Source organism: Leopardus geoffroyi, chromosome A3 (genome assembly GCF_018350155.1).
Source record: "Leopardus geoffroyi isolate Oge1 chromosome A3, O.geoffroyi_Oge1_pat1.0, whole genome shotgun sequence".
NCBI lineage: Eukaryota > Metazoa > Chordata > Mammalia > Carnivora > Felidae > Leopardus > Leopardus geoffroyi.
In genome coordinates, this window is record NC_059336.1 from 38,812,356 (window position 1) to 38,833,641 (window position 21,286).

General features: G+C 41.6%; 1 protein-coding gene across 1 annotated transcript in view; it reads left to right on the plus strand.

Moving 5' to 3' along the window:
- Positions 1 to 289: 289 nt before the first annotated feature.
- Positions 290 to 21,286, plus strand: part of ISM1 (isthmin 1) — a 74,607-nt gene continuing 53,610 nt past the window's right edge. Inside the window, exon 1 of the mRNA XM_045445326.1 lies at positions 290 to 510. Within this exon, the coding sequence (XP_045301282.1) occupies positions 373 to 510 (138 nt within the window). The 5' untranslated portion in view covers positions 290 to 372. The remainder of the gene's footprint in view (positions 511 to 21,286) is intronic.

Genomic DNA, 21,286 nt, shown 5'->3' on the forward strand with positions numbered 1-21,286 from the left:
CCGCCCCCGCTACCCCCTGCCCGCAGGGTGGTCCCCGGCCCGGCCCGGGTCCCGGGCAGCCCCCCGTCCCCGCCGCCGCCGCCGGGGAGCGCCGGGGTTTGCTCCGCAGCCGGCTTGGACGCCCCCGGCCCCGCCGTGGCTCCGCCGTGGTGCGGCGGCGGCGGCGGCGGCGGCGGCGGCTCCTGCCCCCCCGGCCCGGCGCGCCCCGCTGAGCCCAGCGCCAGCCCCGCGGGCCCGGGGAGCGGGGGCCCAGCGGGGGCCGAGGCGGGAGCCGCGCTGCCGGGCTCCCGGGCTCCAACTCCGCCTCCCCCGGCGCCGCCGCCGCCGCCGCCGCCCGCCGCGCCGGGTCCTAAAGCCGCGCGCCTCAAGAGGATGGTGCGTCTGGCGGCCGAGCTGTTGCTGCTGCTGGGGCTGCTGCTGCTCACGCTGCACATCACAGTGCTGCGCGGTTCGGGAGCCGCTGACGGGCCGGACGCGGCCGCGGGCAACGCCAGCCGGACGCAGCTGCAGGTGAGTGCGCCGCCAGAGAGGGGCGCGCGTGGCAGCGGGGACCGGGTGGCAGGGTGCTGAGCAAGCGCAGGCTGGACGCGAGGGGGCGGGTCCCCCTCCCCACCAAAGAGCAACGGTCTTGCGGGGACAACCTGTCTTAGGCAGAGACGGAGTGGGGTTGCGTGCCTGGAGACTGAACCCCGTATTGAGGTCTGGCAGATGCTGTCCTCCAGGTTTTTCACAGGTCAGGTACCTGGGGGTGCGAGGCTTGGGATGGGCGGCTTGGTATGTGTTTCTTTTGGGGTGCTGACAGTCTTTGATTGCCCTTTAGTGGCTGAGTAATGTTACTCTGGGGGGTGAGGGGAACGGCAGGAGACTCTTAACTATAGGCTAATACCCCCAAACTGGGTCTGGGAGAAAGAACCCGAGGGAGTCTGCCCCTTCAGAAAGCATCGCCAAGGGTCAGGAAATAATGTCCCGGAGGAAAATGGCCAGACACCCTGTTTTCCCGCGCGGTCCACGTGCCTCCCACGTCCCTCCCCAGCCTTGCGGAGGGCGCGGAGTCAAGCCACCTGTCGTGCTTGGGGCCCGAGTCACCTGGGGCTTTTAAAGATATAGTAAAGACTTTCAGCGTTCTGCCCCTCTTGTGGGTCGCTTTAGGAATGAGATTCTGAGCATCCGTTGCGCTCCAAGGCTGGAGAGGGGGTCGCCTTTGGGGAGAAGTGAGGGGGCTCCAGACACAAGGTTAATTATGTTTTCCGAATAAAGGATTGCTCAGGTATAGATTTCTTGTCACTGCCCTGGAAAGCGTTTTTCCTTGAGTGTTACAACTGTCAACTTGGAGCATGGGTAGAAGTCAGCAAGGATTTTCCCAGGAAGCCTCAGTAATTTTCTGCCTCCTAAAATCTCTTCCTCAAACCAGCTCTTTTAAACTCTTTGCTCTGCAGTGTGGAGATAAGTAGTATTCATTGTTCCCAAAGGACTTTACAACCATTGCCCCTGCTAATGTACTTTTTAATGTAATTTTTGTGAAAAAAAATTGTTAGAGAATTCACTTAAATATTTCTGTAGTGCTTGCTATGTGCCTGTGTGCCACTGTATTAAGTGCTTTACAGAATTTCATTGATTTAATGAGGTACTATACTGTTAATATGCCCCCTTTACAAATGCAAAAACTAAGGCACAGAGAGATTAGGAAACTAGCCAATTTTCATGCATTCCAAACTCTTGACTACTTATACCAAGTTTTCTCTCTGCCAGGATGTTATAGACTAAAGCAAGGTGATTCTTGCACACAAATACAAAACCAGGAATGGAAAAGAATACACCCAGAGCCTACAGTTCTTTTAAATTTGGGACATTTCCGGGGCGCCTGGGTAGCTCATTCTGGGTTGGTCGACCAACTTCAGCTGAGATCATGATCTCTCAGTTTGTGAGTTCAAGCCCAGCATAGGGCTCTGTGCTGACAGCTTGGAGCCTGGAGCCTGCTTCAGATTCTGTGTATCCCTCTCTCTCTGCCCCTCCCTTACATTCTCTCTCTCTCTCTTTCTCTGTCTCTCTCTCGAAATAAATACCCATTAAAAAGAAATTTTAATTTGGGGCATCTCTGAAGATGTTCTAAATTTGTGGGGCCTGCCCGTCTTCTGTGGGCAAACAGGTACAATGACAGAGTTACCGGATTCCTTTGGGGAAACGGAAGACACTCCCATTCTGTAGATGGTGCGACACCCACCAGTCTACGACTGCCAGCATAATTCTTAATATCTTCAAGATTTCTGGAAGTCATATTTTATACATGATGCTTTCTTTCCTCATGGACTCATGAAAAGCTATAAAAATGATGTTCTATGGAAAAGTAAATTTGGCAGATTTCTTTATGAGGTGTTTGCTATCATTAGAATAACCTGGGGTTGGCCTTTTCTGCCTGAACAGTAAGGTAATGAGAGAAGCAGCTGGTGGAAGTGGCAGCTGCAAAGGGGAAGTGGATTAAATTCTCAAAGGGGCCTTTGGCTGAAGAAGTTCCCCAAGAGGGCAAAAGAAATGGGGGATTTAGAAGGAGTAATGCTCCTAGGAGTATCTTGGGTCCCAAGCAGCTGCTAATCCACCAGCTTCAGCTTATCTTGCAATAGTGTTTGATTATTCTGTCCACTCAAAGCACTTATCCAGGCAGAATGATGAGTTTAACAGTTTGGTTCATAATTTTACTCTCTTTTGTAATTTGTTATTATAAAAGTTTTATATTCTTCCTGACTAAAGTTATTTCTCTGGCTCTCCAAAGATCTTACCATTCAAATGGAGAGAGAGAGAATATGTCCCACCAAGTGAGGAGGTCTGCAAAAAACATTTAGGTTATTGTTTTCAGCCCAGGACACTGAATTCACTAGTAGCAGGTGTATTTAAAAACAAAACTGCAGACACTATATTCTTTCTGTTTACTGGACATGTGTAACCCATCTCAAAATCCATTTAAATGTGTTGGTTCTGTGATATTTTAAGCTGCTAAATTCACTCTTTGTAACCAGGAAGTTAATCAGTCCCTAGACTACATGATTGTTCTTGTTATTTCTGCTTAAAATATTCTAAAATATGAGGTTGGAGTGAGAAATAAACATGGTTCGTTTATTTACCCAAACTGTAATATCTTTGGGGTCATTTAAGAAGAGATACTCCCTTATTTAAGATCTGGTTGTTTTGACATTATTAAGTACACCCAATAAAATAGTAGTAAGAATAACAACAATCATGACTAAGATTTCTCAAGTGTCTTTTATGTGTCAGGCACTGTCCTTAGCAGTTTACATATATCAACAAAAGTCTTGTGAATCAGGCACTATCATTATTCTTGATTCAACTAAAAGAACTGAGGTTAGGTAACTTGTCCAAGGTTGCCCACGTAGAAGCACTATATTTCAAGTGGCTCAGGAAACCAATGATGTTAGTCGTCACACCATTTTGAATATTTAAAAATATCTGATAAGAAATTGTCTGGTTGTCTGCAACAGCTGCATAAAAATGTACAGAAACATTAACTTTTTTCACTTTTGAATGAAATCTAAGCTCTTCATTGAAATAAGTGTCTCATGTTCAGAGATGCAGACTAGTTCTTTGAGGTCTTTAATAATAGTCAGAAAACAATGATATATAATAAAAGCAGTCTGGAAGATAGAACATCCCAAAATATAGAATCCCCAGGCAATAATAACAACTATTATTATATTTCTTTTATTTGAAATTCACATGACTACCTCTCTACTGAATCTCAGTCAGGTTTAAAACCATAAATTTCTACAGATTTTAATAGGAAAGTTAGAATTTATTAAGACAGTGAGATATAAGCAAGTATTATAAACCATCAAATTGATTATTTTTACAATGCCATTAAAGCAACCCAAACTCTGAAATGTAACTTAGTGTCTTCGTTCTCTGTCTCCTAACTACTGTCTTTATGAGCTCTTTCTCCCTTTATCGCTCTACTTGCCTTCAGTAAAACAACTTAGCTTCTGGTACTGAAGAGGTCATCAGAGCCATTTATAGCAGTAGAAGCAAAAGCAACATTTATTGGTATTTAATACAAGTACGTTTCCTACAATGATTCTGTGGGATTGACAGAGAATTTGAGTCTTTGTATACTCATTTTATAGATGAGGAAAGTGAGGCCTGGAGAGATTTGAGTAACTTGCCCAAGGCCACACAGCTGTGATGGGGACAGGGCCGAGCTTCAGAACCAGGCAGGCTGATACTGGAGCCCAAGTTCTTGTTCCTATTCAGCAGAAAGACTCCCAGTTCTGATTCAAGTCAACAGCCATTGTATTTCTTGTTTCATGGCTTGCCTTCCCATTATCCAGACAGGCTGGTGGCTCTTCTCCCTGGAATTCTTTATAAATTATGGATGACTGTCCCACTTAGCTATTACTACATAACAAACTACCCCAATATTTAGTGGCTAGAAACAACCATTATTTCGTTAGCTCATCAAGAAAACTTGCTCCAGGCTCAGCTGGGTGGTTCTTCTGCTGATCTCACCTGGAATTACTCATGTGGCTCTAGCCTAGTGTTGGCTTGACATGAGCTTGATAGTCCAGGATGACCTCACTCATATGTCTGATGGTTGATGCTGGCTGTCACCTAGGCTCTGTCTCCACAGAGTCTTTCATCTTCAAGGAACCTAGCCCACAGAGCCTGACGTGGTGGACTTAGAGCAGCAAGAGAGTAAAAGCAGAAGTTGCAAAGCCTCTTGAAGAACTTGTACAACTTCAGCTACATTCTATGAGCCAAATAAATCACTGGGCCAGCTCAGAGTCTAGGGCACAGGGAATAGACTCCTCTTGATTGGAGGACCAGAAAAGTAATATTGCAAAGGAGCGTGTGTATAGCAATGGGAGAAATTACTGTGGCTATGTTTGCAAATATCTACCATATTCATTTTTTGTCTCATATGCTTTGTAAATGTTTGGACCAATCTTGCACTCACCTTTTAATATTGTTTATGCTGCCTTTGGTCATGAAAATCTTTCTACTTTATTTATTTTTTGTAATGTCTTATTTATTTTTGAGAGAGGGAGAAACAGAGCATGAATCAGGGAGGGGGAGAGGGAGAGAGAGAGGGAGACACAGAATCTGAAGCAGGCTCTGAGCTGTCAGCACAGAGCCCAGCGCAGGGCCCAAACTCACAAACCATGAGATCATGACCTGAGCAAAAGTCTGATGCTTAACTCACTGAGCCACCCAGGTGCCCCAAAAAACTTTCTGTTTTGAATGTAATCAACTCTGAATCCTTTTATGATTTTCGGTTGTCTTGCTTTACTTACAAAAAGGTTCCTCAAATAAAGATTGTCAGAATCTTTAAATATATTTTGTTCTAACAGTTTTATATTTCCTTATTGTTGTTGGCTGCTGTTGTTTAGAACAACAGTCTGCTTTGAAGTTATTTGTGGGTTTAAGTTTAAGATGAAGATACAACTTTGGTTTTTGTCCAAGTGAATAGCCACTTGTCCTATCATACCTAGGTTTGTTTCCTATTGTGGATAGGATTTTATTTTTTGTTGTTATATTCTCCAATTTGTTAGTTCTAGAATATAGGAAAGTTATAGAAATATATGCAATACAGTTTTCTTGGTGTGGGCATCAAAGCTAGCAGTATCCATTTCAATAGTGTATCATTAGAGTTCCATGGGATGAGGTTAAAATCTTCATTTTTTTTTCACTTTAGCACTTTAAATAATAATCATCTCTTTCTTATGAGGTTGTTAGAATTCATTCATAAGTGCTTTTAGGCTTGGTACCTCTTTGCTTGAGATTACTGATTATCATTCCATGTTAATCCATGGTTAGTAGTCTATTCAGATAATATAAATTTTCTTGAGTCAATTTTGATAAATTATGTTTTCCCAGAAAATTATATATTTTTATAAACTGATAAATTACACTTTATCACTATAAAGTTTATACATAGTACAAGCATATTTTGCAAATATTTCATAACTGTATATTCTTTATGTTTTATGATGCACACTCTTGGATCTCTTTATAAAACCCATCAGATCAAGATTGTTGATTATATTTTGAAAACCCTCCAACTTGATTTATTTACTGTCCACTATTTTACTGATTTCTCAAGAAAATTAATTTCACTTTTATCCTACTGTTGTTGATTTTTCTGTCTCTCATTATCCCATTAATTTTTGCTTTACTTGTCTCGAATCCATGGTGTTAGGACATAAAATAACCTTTTTTGGTGGTTATATTTTATCAAGATGAAATTTCTTATTTATCATTTTATTGACTTTTGTCTTGAATACTTTTTTGTCTGATATTAATGTTACAACTCTTGTTTTATTTCTTTTTCTTTTGAGATTTGTCGAATGTCCTTTTCCAACCTTTACTTTAAAACTTTTTCTAACTTTTTTTTTTTAATTTAAATAGCTCTCTTACTAATAACTGATAGCTCAATTTTCTGTTTCCATGCAACACATCAATGAATTTAACTCATTTATATTTGTTGTGATTACTGATAGATTTGAAGATATTTTTCCCATTTTGTGTAGTATTTTCAAATTTCCACAATTTTTTCCATTTTGCCTCTTACTCTCCAATTTATCTGTGTAACCTTTGGCAAGAGACTTAGCCTTTATCTTAATTTCCTCATCTGTAAATTATATATATAATAGCTATTTCCTGGTGCTGTTGTAAAAATTAAAACACTGAATGCATACTAAGTAATTTATCAGAGCTTAGCACTTAAACATTCAATAAGTACTTAAATACTATTTACTTTGTTCATTTTTCCTCAAGTATTGAAAGTGTTCTATTGCTGTTATTCTCAACATTTTAACAGATTTGAACTTACACTTTTTATCAGTGCTGAGAATCAATCCGTATTTATAACCTAAAGCCTCCAAAAACAAGATTCTGATATTCTGTTTCTCTCTGTGTCCTGTATATCTCTCAGCTTTTAATCATATTATCTGAATATTTAGGCTAAATTATTCTTCTTTCTATTTTTTTTTTCTTCTTTCTTTCTTTCTTTCTTCCTTCCTTTCTTTCTTTCTTTCTTTCTTTCTTTCTTTCTTTCTTTCTTTTTCATTATAACTCTTAGGAATAATTTCTTAGCACTTTCATTTATGTTTCTAATAATTATCTAGACATAACTATAAAATTTACTTATTTCTTTACTGGCTGTTGCTGCTACTTGAATCTCATATTTTCATCTTTTATTTAGTTGGAAAACATTCTCAATAAGTTATTTTAGGAAGGTTTTATCAAAGGCTAAACTCTCTGAGATCCTAAATTTTTTAACATATCTTTATTTGGTTCTCACACTTACATGCTAATTTGGCAGTTGGCCATGTTCCATATTGTTTCCCCTCAAAATTTTGAAGGTAAAATCCAATTTTATTACATCAGCTCATGTTTCATTCAAAATCGGATGCTATGTCTTTGTAGCTGGCTATTTTTTTAAACTAGAAGCTTTTAGGATTTTTCACTTTATTCATAATGTTCAGAAATGTCATCATGTTGTGTTTAGATTTAAGACTTTAGTAGTTTGTTCTGGTTGGCACTCAGTGGACCCTTTAAATCTGAAGCCCCAAGTTTGTCTTCATCGTGAGAACATTTCTTGAGTAATCTCCTTGCTTATCCACTCTTTAATCAGTTTCCTATCCTCACCTTTTTCTAACTTCTATATCCTTGCCTCTTCTCTTCTCTTCCCTCCTTCTTCTCCCCTCCTCTCCTTTTCCTCTTCCTTTTTACTCTCTTTTTTCTCTCTCTTAGAATTTTTTAAGTTTTTAAAAGTAATGAATAATTTACATACAATAAAATAATCTTAACAGTTCAGTTCCATTTTTGACAATTGTATATGCCCATGTAGCCACCATCAAAATTAGGATATAGAATGTCTACATCATCCCAGAAAGCCTTCTTGTGAATCTTTATTGGCAGTTCATTCCTCCCAGAGGCAACCAGTGTCTGACTCCTCTCATCACAATTAGTTTGCCTGTTCCAGATCTTCATGTAGATGGCATCACAGGTGTGCAATTTTGTGTGTGTGTCTCTGGCTTCTTTTGCTCAACATGTTTTTGGGATTTTTTTGTATTGGTGTGTGTATCAGTAGATTTCTCTTTTTTATTGGTGAGTTGTGTTCCATTGTATAACTATATCATAATTTATTTCTCTATCCCCCCCATTGGTAAACATTTTGATCATTTCCCATGCGTTGGATATATTTTTTTAAAAGACCATGGTAACATTCTTGTACAGGCCTTTCTGTGAACATATATTTTCATGTCATGTGAGTAAATACCTAGTAGTACAACTGACACAGCTTCTATTCTTGATATTATTATAAGAATTCCTCTAAAGAAACTCACTTTTTCTCAACTCCTTTAGTGTTTCACTTTCAGTTGGATACAATTTATTTCATGTCAACTAGAAATCATTCCTTCTTCTGTAGGCGAAACTTCTCTGCTTTACACGTCTGTTCTGGATTTATTTACTTATTTGTATTTCAGCTGCCTTTTCAGTAGAATTTGGAGAGGGAAAAGAAGTAAATGAAAATGCCTGATCTGCCACCTTGAACTGAAACACTATAATTTTGTTTCTTAATTTAATTTTCCTGTATACAAACCAAAAGGAAGTTTTATTGTTTGTGTAGCCCCTTTGTTCTTTCTTTGCCAGCCATATTCTAAAAGGCATTGATCTTTGAGTCTTGATCATTGATCTTTGAAGTCATGAGAACTATCCATTCAGTAAAGAAGAATCTATTTTGGTTTTAAAGCTTCCAAAGGAAAGAATCCCACCATATTCTGTGTCTTTTAAAAACCCTCAGTGTCACAATATTTTCCCTCTGATGTGTCCTTTGAATCTTTTATGCTACATCTTTGTTTCATGTTTGCCTTTTTTCCCCACTATTCGTTAACTTTTCAAAAACCATCTCATGTAGGATTTGAAGTCTATTATTTAATAGTTTCTCTGTCTTCTCCAGATTTGATTATCTCAATCTTTTTTTCAACTTGTTTGCATTGGTCTTATTTTATAGCATTTTAATGGTTTCTGTGGTCCTCTCATTTCTCTTTCATCTTCTGAGAACATCTTCTGCAAACCTTGGCTCAGGATTTTTTAATCTATATAAAAAAAAAAAAAAGATGGTGATGAAGCTTCTGTCTTCAGTGACAGCTAGGGTATCCCTCTGTATTCATTTCCTAAAGGACAGAAGATTCTTCAGAGGATGAGTTAGGGGTGTCATTTTAATACCCAGATTATATGCAGTGAGTTTATGAAGTAATGGAGGAGTATGCTATTAAGAAACAGATCTCATTTTGCATTTTATTTAAATCTTTTCTGTGCTTCACTTCAGTAAGAACTTCATAAGAAGCCGTGAACATAAAAGATAAAATTTAATTTCCTTCTTTCTGTGGCTGATGAGTCCATATTTTGGATGAAATACAATGCTAATAAAGTCAATATGCTAGTGGCCAGTGTTCCTCTTGGGACTAAACACTCACTGCCCACTGTGGTCATTGTCTTGATAACATAACTTTATGGCTTCTCCCTTCTCTGCCTTCTTTCCTTTTCCCCTACCAAAGCTTTCTGTGATCATCTCCCAAATATACTACTTGCTCTTTGTCTCAGAGTTTCCTTGTGGGAGAACCCAAACTAAATGAAGCACTACTCACACATTAGGCATGGGGATAGTGACCACTTTTCTAGATAGTGATGGTATAGGAAAGCTATGGGGCAGAGTTTCCATGAGGCACCTGCTGCTTCTTGCCATCATTAACAAGGTTGAGGCCTGTTAGTCTCAGAAAGGTACATGCTATGGGCAGCAACAGAATCAGGCCATGCTATGCCCTCCCAGAGCAGCCGGGAACAGAGGGAATTCCAAAATTGTAGGAATGGGAAAGATCAAGCCTGGGCAAACCCTCAAATTGCTGGTGTATAAAGAGATAACTGGTCTTTTCTCTCCTGAGAGCCAGATTCTGTGCTTGTGTGCTATTTTAGGTAGGAGAGTGAGCAACAATAGAAAGTCCTCAAAGATATATGGGATTGTCATCTAATGCCTTAAAAAGGCAGAGGCCCAGATGCCTTGATAAATGTAGCTTCATCAACTCCCCAAGCACTGACCAGCATGTGTCACTGAAAAGTGGTTTCTGTAAACTGAGTAGATATAAAAACAGTGGATTAATTACTCCTTCTTCCTCTTGGTCTGACCCATGCACACTTTAGTAAACCAAGTCATCTTGCATAGAGCACTGTCTGGGACTGATATACCTATGTAACAGAGCAGTACCCCTTTACCCCCTGGCAGAGACAGTGCTGCAGGGCCTGTCTTCAAGTTTGGGACCCTGGGCTGCCAGACTCACAGTTTGGGGTGCTCCAATCCCCAGATGTTCACATAAGTGACCTGGAAAAAGGAAGGTAGTCTGTGAATGCAATAGGCCACTTCCTGCCAGACACCACATCTCTATTTTCAAAAATAACGAGATGTGGTTAGAATCTATATGAAGGATCCAGGGAAGCTGGAAATGATGCCATAAGCCCCCCAGGTGTTAACTTACTCCCAAAGGCATCTAGATAGAATATCCATGCCCATGCCAATGAAACAAATGAAAAACATGCCTTGGCTCCCAACTGCCTCTTGGAGATAGCAGTGGGAAGAAGATAGAGGGAAAAGTGGCAGTTGTGTTATTATTTTTAAAAACAGAGCTTTATTGAGGTGTAATTGACATAAATGGAACCATGCATATTTAAAGTGAACAATCCAGTGGGCTTTGACACCTGTCAAACCAGCACTGCTATCAAGATAATGAATAAATCTATCATCTCCGAAAGTTTCTTTGTGCTCCTTTATGATTCTTCCTTCATTCTCCAGCAATCTCCGGGCCACTGAGCTGCCTTCTGTCACTATAGCTTTTGCTTTTCCTAGATTTTTATGTAACTAACATCATACAGAATTTACAGTACAACAAGCTTCTTTGCTCACCATAATGACTTTGAGAATCATCCATGTTTTATGTATAAAGTGTTTGATCCTTTTTATTGCCAATTAGTATTGCACTGTATGAATACAACATGCTTATCCACTCATCCATTGAAGCACATTTAAGCTGTTTCCAATTTGGGCCTATTAAAATAAAGATGCTATGAATATTCAGGTATAAGTCTTTGCATGGACATATGCTTTCATTTCTCCTGTGTGAATACTTAGCAGAATGGTTGGGTCATACGATAGGTGTATGTTTAGCTTAATTAGGAAATTGTGGCAATCTTTTTAAGGCACTCACATAACATGTTTGGGATCTGTAACGATCCACGGATGCCACTGGAAAACTTCAGAGAATTTGGACGTTGAGTCTCAGGAAGAGATCCTCTTACAGTTAAACCATTTGTAGACTGTGTTCTGCAATATACAACTGATTCTCGAACAATGCAGTCAAAAATCCACGTATAACTTTGACTCCCCATAAACTTAACATCCAATAGGCTACTGTTGACCAGAAGCCTTACTGATAACATAAACAGTTGCTTAACACATATTTTGTATGTTATACATATTATATACTGTATTCTTATAATCAAGCTAGAGAAAAGAAAATGTTATTAAGCAAATCATAAGGAAGAGAAAATACATTTACAGAACTATACTGTATTTATCAACAAAACCAATAAGAATCCACATAAGTGGACTCATGCAATTCAGACCACTGTTGTTCAAGACTCAATTGTATTATGAAAAATGGAAGGAAGAAGAGAAGAGATTGTCTTCTTGCAGAGAATTCTCCTATTTTTCCAGGATGCCCAAAGTATGGAAATTTCATGGGGCTCAATTCTCCAGGTGACGGTGGTAGAGGGAAAGTTAGGTGCTGGACAGAAAAACAGGTTGGAAAGATGTCCCAGCAGAAGACTCAGTTTCCTCCATAAGCTTCTGTCCATCACTCCCCTCATCTTCTTGTCCCAGGCCTTCCCTGACTAGAGTTTAAGAAAACCAGAAATAGACTTGGTATCTCTTGCCTGGGGACTCAGTTACATTGTGACTTAGAAATTTGGTATTGGTTATGACCCCCAAATGAATTGGACGCCAGTTTTTTTTTTTTTAACATTTATTTATTTTTGAGACAGAGAGAGACCATGGACAGGGGAGGGTCAGAGAAAGACGGAGACACAGAATCTGAAACAGGCTCCAGGCTCTGAGCCATCAGCACAGAGCCCAACGCGGGGCTCGAACCCACGGACCGCAAGATCATGACCTGAGCCGAAGTCGGATGCTTAACCGACTGAGCCACCCAGGCGCCCCAAATTGGACGCCAGTTTTATTGCCATGAACCTTCAAATTCCAGGAAGTAGAAAGGGCAAAAAGTAAAAAAGGGGAGATCTCATTAGGTGATTCTAATCCTTAGCCCATGAAATGGGTTGAGGAAATGTTAATATGAGCTGATCTCCTGGCTACGCCAGACATTATGAGTGCACAGTATTATAAACCCACCCAGAATTCTCATTGGAGGGCAGGGACTGTCCTTCCCTTACCCATCTGCTGCCTTGATGTTCACCAGGTGCAGCTGTGGCTCGGAGACACAGATTAGAAGCTTGGGGTGACTTCTCTGCCTTTGCACCCAGAGTGCATTCTGTGGAACAGCAACGGCATCTCCTGGGATCTTAGAATCTCAGGCCTCATCCAGAACAATTGAGTCAGGATCTACATTTTATAAGGGCCCCAGACTCATCATATATATGCATATCACAGTTTAAGAAGCACCATTCAAGATGCGTATCTTACAAGTCGCCAGTCCCAGAAAACACTCAATACAGGTCAGGTATTATTCATCTATTGCCCAATTATGCTGCACGACCAAGTACCCTCAAACTCAGTGGCTGTAACAATAAGCATGTATTCTCATGCTGATGGGTCTGCAGATCATCTGGGGTTCAGTAGATCTAGGCAGGCTAAGTTGCAACCTGTGGGCTGGGTCTGGGTTTCTTCCATGTGTCTCCCATACTTCTGCAACCAGTGAGCTACCTGCCACATGTTCCTCTCATGATGATCAAATGCACAGAAAGGCAGAGGCAACGGGCACTCTTAAGGCTTTGCTTGGGCCACACTATCCCTTCAGCACAAACTAGTCACCAGGCCTGACAGAGTGGCAAAAGGCATGGGCTTTGGATTTGTTTCAAGTTCACTTGTGCTTCTCACTAACATGTGTACCCTTAGATAAAGTCTCACGTTTCTCTCTGCTTCTGTGTCCTGTTGAGTAAAATGGGATAACAGTAATAGATAAATCACTGGGAACTTATAATGTTGCAAGGACCAACCACCCTTGATGTATAGGAATGGTTTAACTCATGGGTATGATAGAGCTGTGTGACCTTGGGCAAGTCACTTCAACTCTCTGCATTTCATTTTCTTCACCTAAGAATAGACATCCTAATGGGATAATTCTAATTTGTGAACTTCATCTTCAAAACTGATAACGATGATGCAAAAGCTAACACTGAGCATTTACTCTATGCTGGACACTGCTGTAAAGACGTTAGATGTATTTACACCTTTAACTCAAAATAGCCCAATGGGGATTATCTCCATTTTGCAGCTGAAGAAACTGAGGCAAAGCAATATGAGGAAACCAAGGTTTAACATCTGATTATTCAGAGCACCTCATGTGGAGGGAAAGATACCACAGAACTGCTGTAGTCCAGGCTTGGCTCCATGTGGCTGACACATTCTGCCTCACGCCAATCAGTGATGCTTCTAAAAAGGCTATTCTTGGCTTCTGCTCCCATGTGGGAAAAGGAAAAGAAAGAGCAGGGGCAGCTTGAGAGAAGAGACTGGGAAAGCAGCTGTCCTCCTGGTTAAACAGCAGCCCCCTCCCCATGCTACCCACCATGCGGAAGCAGATGCTGGATGGATGTGGTGAGCACTTCTGGTGGGACCCAGCCATCACCTAGGGCTGTGGTGTGGAGCAGCCCAGCCTGACTCTGAGCCAGCATCAGGCTGAGGGGAAGCGTGAGGCCGGAAGGACCCTGCCTCTGAGAAACTAGAGGTAGAAAAGGCTGTGGATTTCTCTGCCAGCACAGGATTCCACCCACCAAAGATTGTTTGTTAGTCAAGAAATGCACGTCGATCTCTGTGTGTCTTCGTTCTGAATGCCCTCCCTTGTGCGGTCTCACTGCTTAAAATTCATGTGCTCCATGGCAGGGATGGAACTGTGCCCGCAAATATGTTATTCATCACTCACAAACCTTAACAATTTAAGCCTGCAACCACTTCCCTGATGAAGGGGGACACCCTTTCCTACCTTCCTTTCTCAGACATAACAGAAGAGAAACAGGACAAGCCTTGGGGGCAGAAGCCTGAGGAACTCTCTGAGCTGTATATTCTGCTTTCTTAATGACTGTTGCTGGCCAGAAGGATAACGTCCTTGTGGCTAATCCAATTTTCCCTTTCTTCAATGTGTCACAAAGTCCATTTTCTCAAGGTCTTCTGAGGAACAAGTAGTCAGCTTTTTAAAATGTTTCCCATAGGTGAGAGTAGTATCATATTTCCGTGTTTATTTATGGCACTACATTGCTAATATCTAGTCAGCCACTCTGGTTCCAGATCTTTTTCAGTTATTCTTGCCAAGTTCCTGACTGCCCTAAATCCCCAGTGTATTTTATCTTCTGTTTTGCTTTTGTTTTGGTAGGCTGTGTCTTATACTTCAGGTATGTTCTGCAGTGCCCTATTTCTTCTCCCTTTGCACCCCAGATGTTGAGTTGGGACCAGTCTCATTTCAGCTATCTTAATAGCTTATTAATTTGCCAATTGTCACAGAATTGAGCACTGACTAGGTAGATAGCTAGATAGAAAGGAAAAAATAATTTTAAAAAATATATGACCACTGAAAATATGAAATCACTATAATATGCTGCCCGAAAGAAAAAAATGAGAAAAAAAACCCCCAAATCTGAAGAGATCCAAATGTTGGCAAGAAGGTGGAGCACCTGTAGGGAATGTGAACTGGTATGAACACTTTGGAAAATTTCCAAGCTATTAAAATAATATAAATGTACCCTCTGACCCAGCAATCCCATCCTGGAAATATACCCAACAGAAATGTGCACTCCAAGCCCTGAAAAAGAATGCTCAGAGCAACACTATTTAAATAGACCCAAACTGGAAACAGCAAAATGCCCATCAACAGTAGAACAGATAATCAGTAAGTACACACACAGATAGCGAACAACTAGTCACAACATGTACAACTTCACAAATGTAATGTTGACTGAAAGAAGCCAGGCACAAAGGAGTACATGGATGATTCTGTTTATATAAAATAACCAGGAAGAACTAGAAGAGAGAACACTGGTCACCCTTGTCAAGGAAGTGACTAGAAGGGAGCATAAAGTGGCTGTCTGGGGCACTGGTAGTAATGTTCTGTTTCTTGATGTGAGTGTGGACTACACAGATGCATTCAGTTTATGAAATCTCACTGGGCTGTATAGTTATATATGTGCATTTTCCATATGTGTATCAGACTTCAATTAAAAATACTGTAAAAAATGCAGTGGGCAGGGTGGACGGTACAGAAGAGATGGCCATTTTTCACTAGGAAAGGCAACCCACAAGCCCTGGAGCCCACTCTCTTTGCTCCCTGATGTGTACTACCCTGCAGACTGGTCTTCAAATTGTAATGAATGTGGACTAGTTTCGGTGTTATGAGGATCCTCCTCTGCCTCCATGGCCCAGTGCTATTGTTATGACATCAAAGACCAACTGCTGACTAAGATACAGTCCATATGAAAAGAATGACCAGCAAATTTACTGCTTGACTTCATTCCCTTTAAATGGAACTGGCCCCGTGGTCCTCTTTCAAAGCTCAATTGTAGACATATATCTTCTTTATAGGACACCGTGTACAATAAAGAGAAGCAATAATTTAAAACTTAAAAAAAAAAAAAAAGAATACCTTTGAGAGCGCTGTGAGGTGAGCATTCCATCACTGTGGTTACATGTGCCCAAACACTCCTAAAAGTCTAGCCGTTGGTCTGACAGCCTTCTATTCAACATGGTGACTTTTTTTGGACCAATTGAGTTATATTTTTATGCTCCCACCTTTTCCCTAGGCTTTGCAAGTTCTTGGGAAAGTCCTTGATGAGGGGTGATCTACTTCAAGCCACCTCACTGAAGTCAGGCAGAATGGCAAAGTCTGTATCCCAGTACTCATTAACTTATTTGGAGTTGCCCTTTGTGGAGTACACATTTTTTTAAGGACTGAGCCCAAATTAAGCCTGGATCAGTTCTATGCAGTCCCTTAATACCAACATGGACAGCATTCCTTCACACAGCTTTAAGTGTGGAAGTCTCAGGGAGTTATTAGCACTTATGGATACTGAGTGACAAAAGAATGGAGTTGTTTTATGACTGTGAGAAAAGTAAGAACCTCGTTCCCTTTCTAAGAGGGAATAAGGTTCTGCAGCATGCAAGTAAAATTCCTTACAACGTATAGGCTGTCCCTGGCGTAACTTGGGATCTGGCCCAGCTTGTGGAGGAAGAGGCTTCTGCAGTCAAAATTTACCAGCCTGCTCAAAACCAAACAATCCAGAACAATCCTTTCAATATGCAATCATGTATTACAGTGGTGCATTGGCCCACAGGGGATAAAACATTTCAAGAGTTGCCAAGTCATCCTGGCCCAAGGCTTCCCCTCCTGTTTAATCCATTACTCTTGAACAGGTTCAGCATACCATACTTTGCTGGAAAAAGGCTAACTGCTGAGAAGATCCTTTCCGTTGTGTTCCCCTCACTGGCACCTTCAGGAAGGCACACCTATCGTGTGAAACAGCTACAATTTTCCTGTTGAGGGTTTGATGGAAGCAAAGCAATTCATAAGACACCCATGAAATGAGATAAATCTCACTTAAAATGGGAATAAGTATCCAATGGAAGAAACTGGAAATATTTGAAGAGGCCATGGAATCCCAAGGAGAGTAACTCTAACTGCTGAGCAGCAGGTGGAAATAATGAGTCTGGCTCTTCTGAAGGCACCTGCGGCAGACAGCTTTTCTGTTCCAAGTTCTCACTGCTGGCCTCCTTGCCCTGAGGTGCAGTCCAGTGTGGTCCCCATGCCTGATGGTGGTTCCTTCACTGCTTCTTCTCCAAGGCCTGGCCCGATGCTAAGCTATGAGATAACCCAAAAATGAATGTCAGTGTCCTTGGTCCTAAATTTGTTCATAAATGGGGAAAGGGGAGGAAGAAGAGAAGGCAAGTGGACCTGACCAGAACCAGAGAACTCAGTTACAGAATGGCAGGGTCCAAGATAAGGGAAGAATTCTGTGCCATGGACCCAAGAAGAGCACCATTTCTACCTTCCTAATGTGAGTGAAGGACAGGGATGTGAGCACAGGGGAAAACTAAGAGACACAATCACAGCCTTAAAGAGCAACCCTCTAAGGAGGCTGCATCTTTTCTCTGGGCCCCTGAATGCTTGTTGCTCCAAGATTGCTCAAATCATTAACTCAATTTACTTTACTTAGAAGGCCCCTGTATGTTTCTACTATTCTTTGGGTCGGAGTTCTTCACACCATTTAGGATGTGGTGTAAATGGAAGTGCTGTGGAAACTTGCCAGTGAGATGGAGCTTGCCAAAGTGGCAGGGGCTGTCTGTAGACCACACAGACTCTTTTTAAAAGAAAAACTCAGCACCCGCAAAATCCCAGATGTTCAGCCTGAAGCAACATCAGGGAGCCATCTGTGGGCTCCCCCTTGAGACTCAAGGACAGGTGGATGCTGTCAGGAGAATTGCTATGGCTGTGCCCTGGAAGGTTCTTGGTCCTAACAATCTAAGTGAAGTGCTTCTTGTGCCATCAAGATACGGGGGCATATGACAGGTGTATGCCAGGGTCACAGCATGTGGTTGCAGGCATGGTCACTGCCCTGCTCACTCGGTTGAACCGGGGCTTCATCTAAGCTCTGTGCTACCCCCCACAACCATGATGAGGTGCTCTACTTAAAAGGCAGGTTGCAGGCACTCACCAAACACTAGAATTTTGTTGTCGGCAAGACCCCTGGAAAACTAAGTCCCAACCTCTCATTTCTTGCATGAGGAATCCAAAACCCAGAGAAATGAAAGAACTTCCTCAAGACTATACTACTCATTCCAGGTTGACCAACTCGTAGGCCAGTCCTCTTTCAGGAAGCCACACAACCTCCCATTTCTGGACATCTTTAAGAGAACTGGAGCATATGTACATCTAAAATGCCCAGGCTCTGATATTATAGTTACTGTTAGGTTGTTATGAGAACTGAAAGGAAATTCAATGAACATGAATTGTAGCTTTATTTCAGATACCGGGTTGCAGTCAGGTAAAGGACATAATGTACATAGAAGTATAGAGCATAGCCTGACTATACAGTAAGCATCCCATTATTCCATTCATTCATTTAGCACTTACATATTGAGTGTCTCCTATATGCAGGCATTATGCTAGACACTGGAGATTCAACAGAGTACAAGCTTATGCTCTGGAAGGGGAGATTGAGAAGAATTAATTCATAAGTAAAGTAATAGATGTAAAGTAGATGGTAATAGGTGCTTAGCAGTAATAGTAATAGATGGTAAAGTAATAGATGGTAAAGTAGATGGTAATAAGTGCTAGCAGGACATGAACAGGGAGCAAAGATAGGGAATACCTGTGGGTACCTACTAAAAGAGTGTGACCAAGGAAGGACTTGGTGGAAGAGTGGCACTGAAGCCTGGAGCTGAAGAATAAGACAGAGCTATCTTTGCAAAGAACTAGGAGGAGAGCAGTTCAGGCAATGTAATCCCACATGCCAAAACCTTGAGGTGGGAAACTTTGACTTGACTAAGGGACAGAAAAAAGACTGGAGAAAGGGAGTAAGTATAAGGGAAAAAGTGATTTTAGAATTTGTAGAAGAAGGTGGAGCCTTGTAGGTCATGATAAAAGATGTAGCTGTGCTTCTGGGATCAGCAAGGAAGGGGTCATTAAAGAGATTTTGGATGATGGCTCTGTCTGGTTTGTGGAGAATGGGTTGGAGGGGTGCGGACATGTTAGGAGGTTTTGTAATAAAATAATCCAGACAAGAGATGAAGGGACGTGGACTAACATGTGAAGAAGTGGATGGATGCAAGACACCGTTCTGACACAGAGCCAACAGGATGTGCTAATGGGTCATATTTCAGAGTTGAAAAACTGAGGAGTCAAAGATAAATTCCAGTTTTATGGGGGGGGGGCATACATATCAGTGGATCTATATTGAATGTATAGAATTTGAGATGCCTGTGGGACGTCCAAGTGAAGATGATGAGCAGAGAAGTGGTCAAATAGACTGGGAACCGAGACTGAGATGTCCTACCAAGTGATAGGAGGAGAACCAAGAGTTGTGTCATGGACAACAAGGGAGGAGAATACCTTAAGGAAAGAGTTATTTTGAATGCTGCTGTGAGAGCAAAGATGAAGACAGAGAAGTGCCCATTCAACTGGGCATCATGGCCATTGTTGAAAGCCTTGATGAGAGCAGTTTAAGAAGAATGGGAATAGATACCAGCCTCTACTGGGTAAAGTAGCAAAGGCGGGTGAAGAAGAAGAAACAGAATCTAGGGGCACCTGGGTGGCTCAGTCAGTTGAGTGTCCAACTCTTGATTTCAGCTCAGGTTATGATCCCCCAGGGTCATGGGATCAAGCCCTGAGGGTGGAGCCTGCTTAAGATTCATTCATTCATTCTCTCTCTCTCTCTCTCTCTCTCTCTCTCTCTCTCTCTCTCCCGTCACTCTTCCCCACTCATGTACTCTCTCTCTCTCTAAAGTAACATAAAAAATAAAAATTAAAAAACAGCATCTATAATTAAGTCTTAGGGAAGCTTTGCCATGAAGGGGAACCATGTAGACTTGGGGTTAAGGGAGGGTATTTTGTTCATTTGGGTTTTTTTTTAACATTTTATTTTATTTTTAATTTATTTTGAGAGAGAGAGAGAGAGAAGAGAGAGGGAGAGTGAGCGAGCACAAGCAAGGGAAGGGAAGAGAGAGAGGGAGACACAGAATCAGAAGCAGGCTCCAGGCTCTGAGCTGTCAGCACAGAGCCCGACACGGAGCTGGAACTCATGAACTGTGAGATCATGATCTGAGCCAAAGTTGGACGCTCTGGTTCATTTGTTTTAAGATCAGAGATACCAGGGCATCACTGATGCTGAGACTGAGCCAGTAAAAAGGGGAAAATGAATGGTGACAGATTGAGAGGGAAGGGCTGAGGGGTAAATTGATCAAGAAAGCAAGAATCTATGTATTGGAATTGACCTTTGATAGAAGCAGGGATGATTGTTCCATGCAATAGTTGAAAAGAAGAAGAAGATGAACTATGCAGCTAGGAGTGTAGATATAGTGTGAGTATATGAGAGTTAACCATACAACTCTCATGGATGAGGAAAGCTCCTGTTCCTTCAATGGAATATGCAGTGAGGTCAGTGAGGAAGAGTAGGGGATTTGGAGAGAGTAGATATGAAATAGTCATCTTGGATACCAGAGAAGGCAAAATTGTGAGGGAAGGGCCGTCAATTTTGGAACAGTGCTGAATACTTGTTTGAGGTTTGAGAACATGGGAAACAGACCAGGTTTTAAAGTTGAGCTATTGTGGGCTGCCTGAGTGGCTCAGTCAGTTAAGTGTCTAACTTCAGCTCAGGTCATGATCTCACAGCTCGTGGGTTCAAGCCCTACATTGGCTCTGTGCTGACAGCTCAGAGCCTGGAGCCTGCTTCAGATTCTGTGTCTCCCTCTCTCTCTGCCCCTCCCTGCTTGTGCTCTGTCTCTGTCTCTGTCTCTCTCTCAAAACTAAATAAACATTAATAAAGTTGAGCTATTGTATTTTTCCCATCATCCATGTGCTTGGCTACTAACATAGATAGGGAAGTTGGATAATTGGATTCAACCAGAACTGAGGTTTTGCCCATGAAATAGATCAGAGGGAGAGGAGGCCAGGAGAGTCGTGGGGAGTAACAAAGAAATGGTTATATATATATATATATATATATATATATATATATATATATATACACACACACAACCATGTGCTAAATAAGAAAGAAAGTAAAATAGAAAGCTGAAGGGCGGTGAGAAAATGGTAGAAGACTAGGGATCTCAGTGAGTTTAAAACTAGGGAAATGAACTAACAGGACGGGAAGTACCTTTGTGTAGAAGATTTGCTGATGGAAGGTCTTGGGCAGAGGGTGGCTGAGATACAGTGGAGGAAAAGGTTGTTGGTGGTGAGAGATCAAGGGGCTAGGAGGGCCATCTGTATGGATGTTGAAGTTACTAAATAGG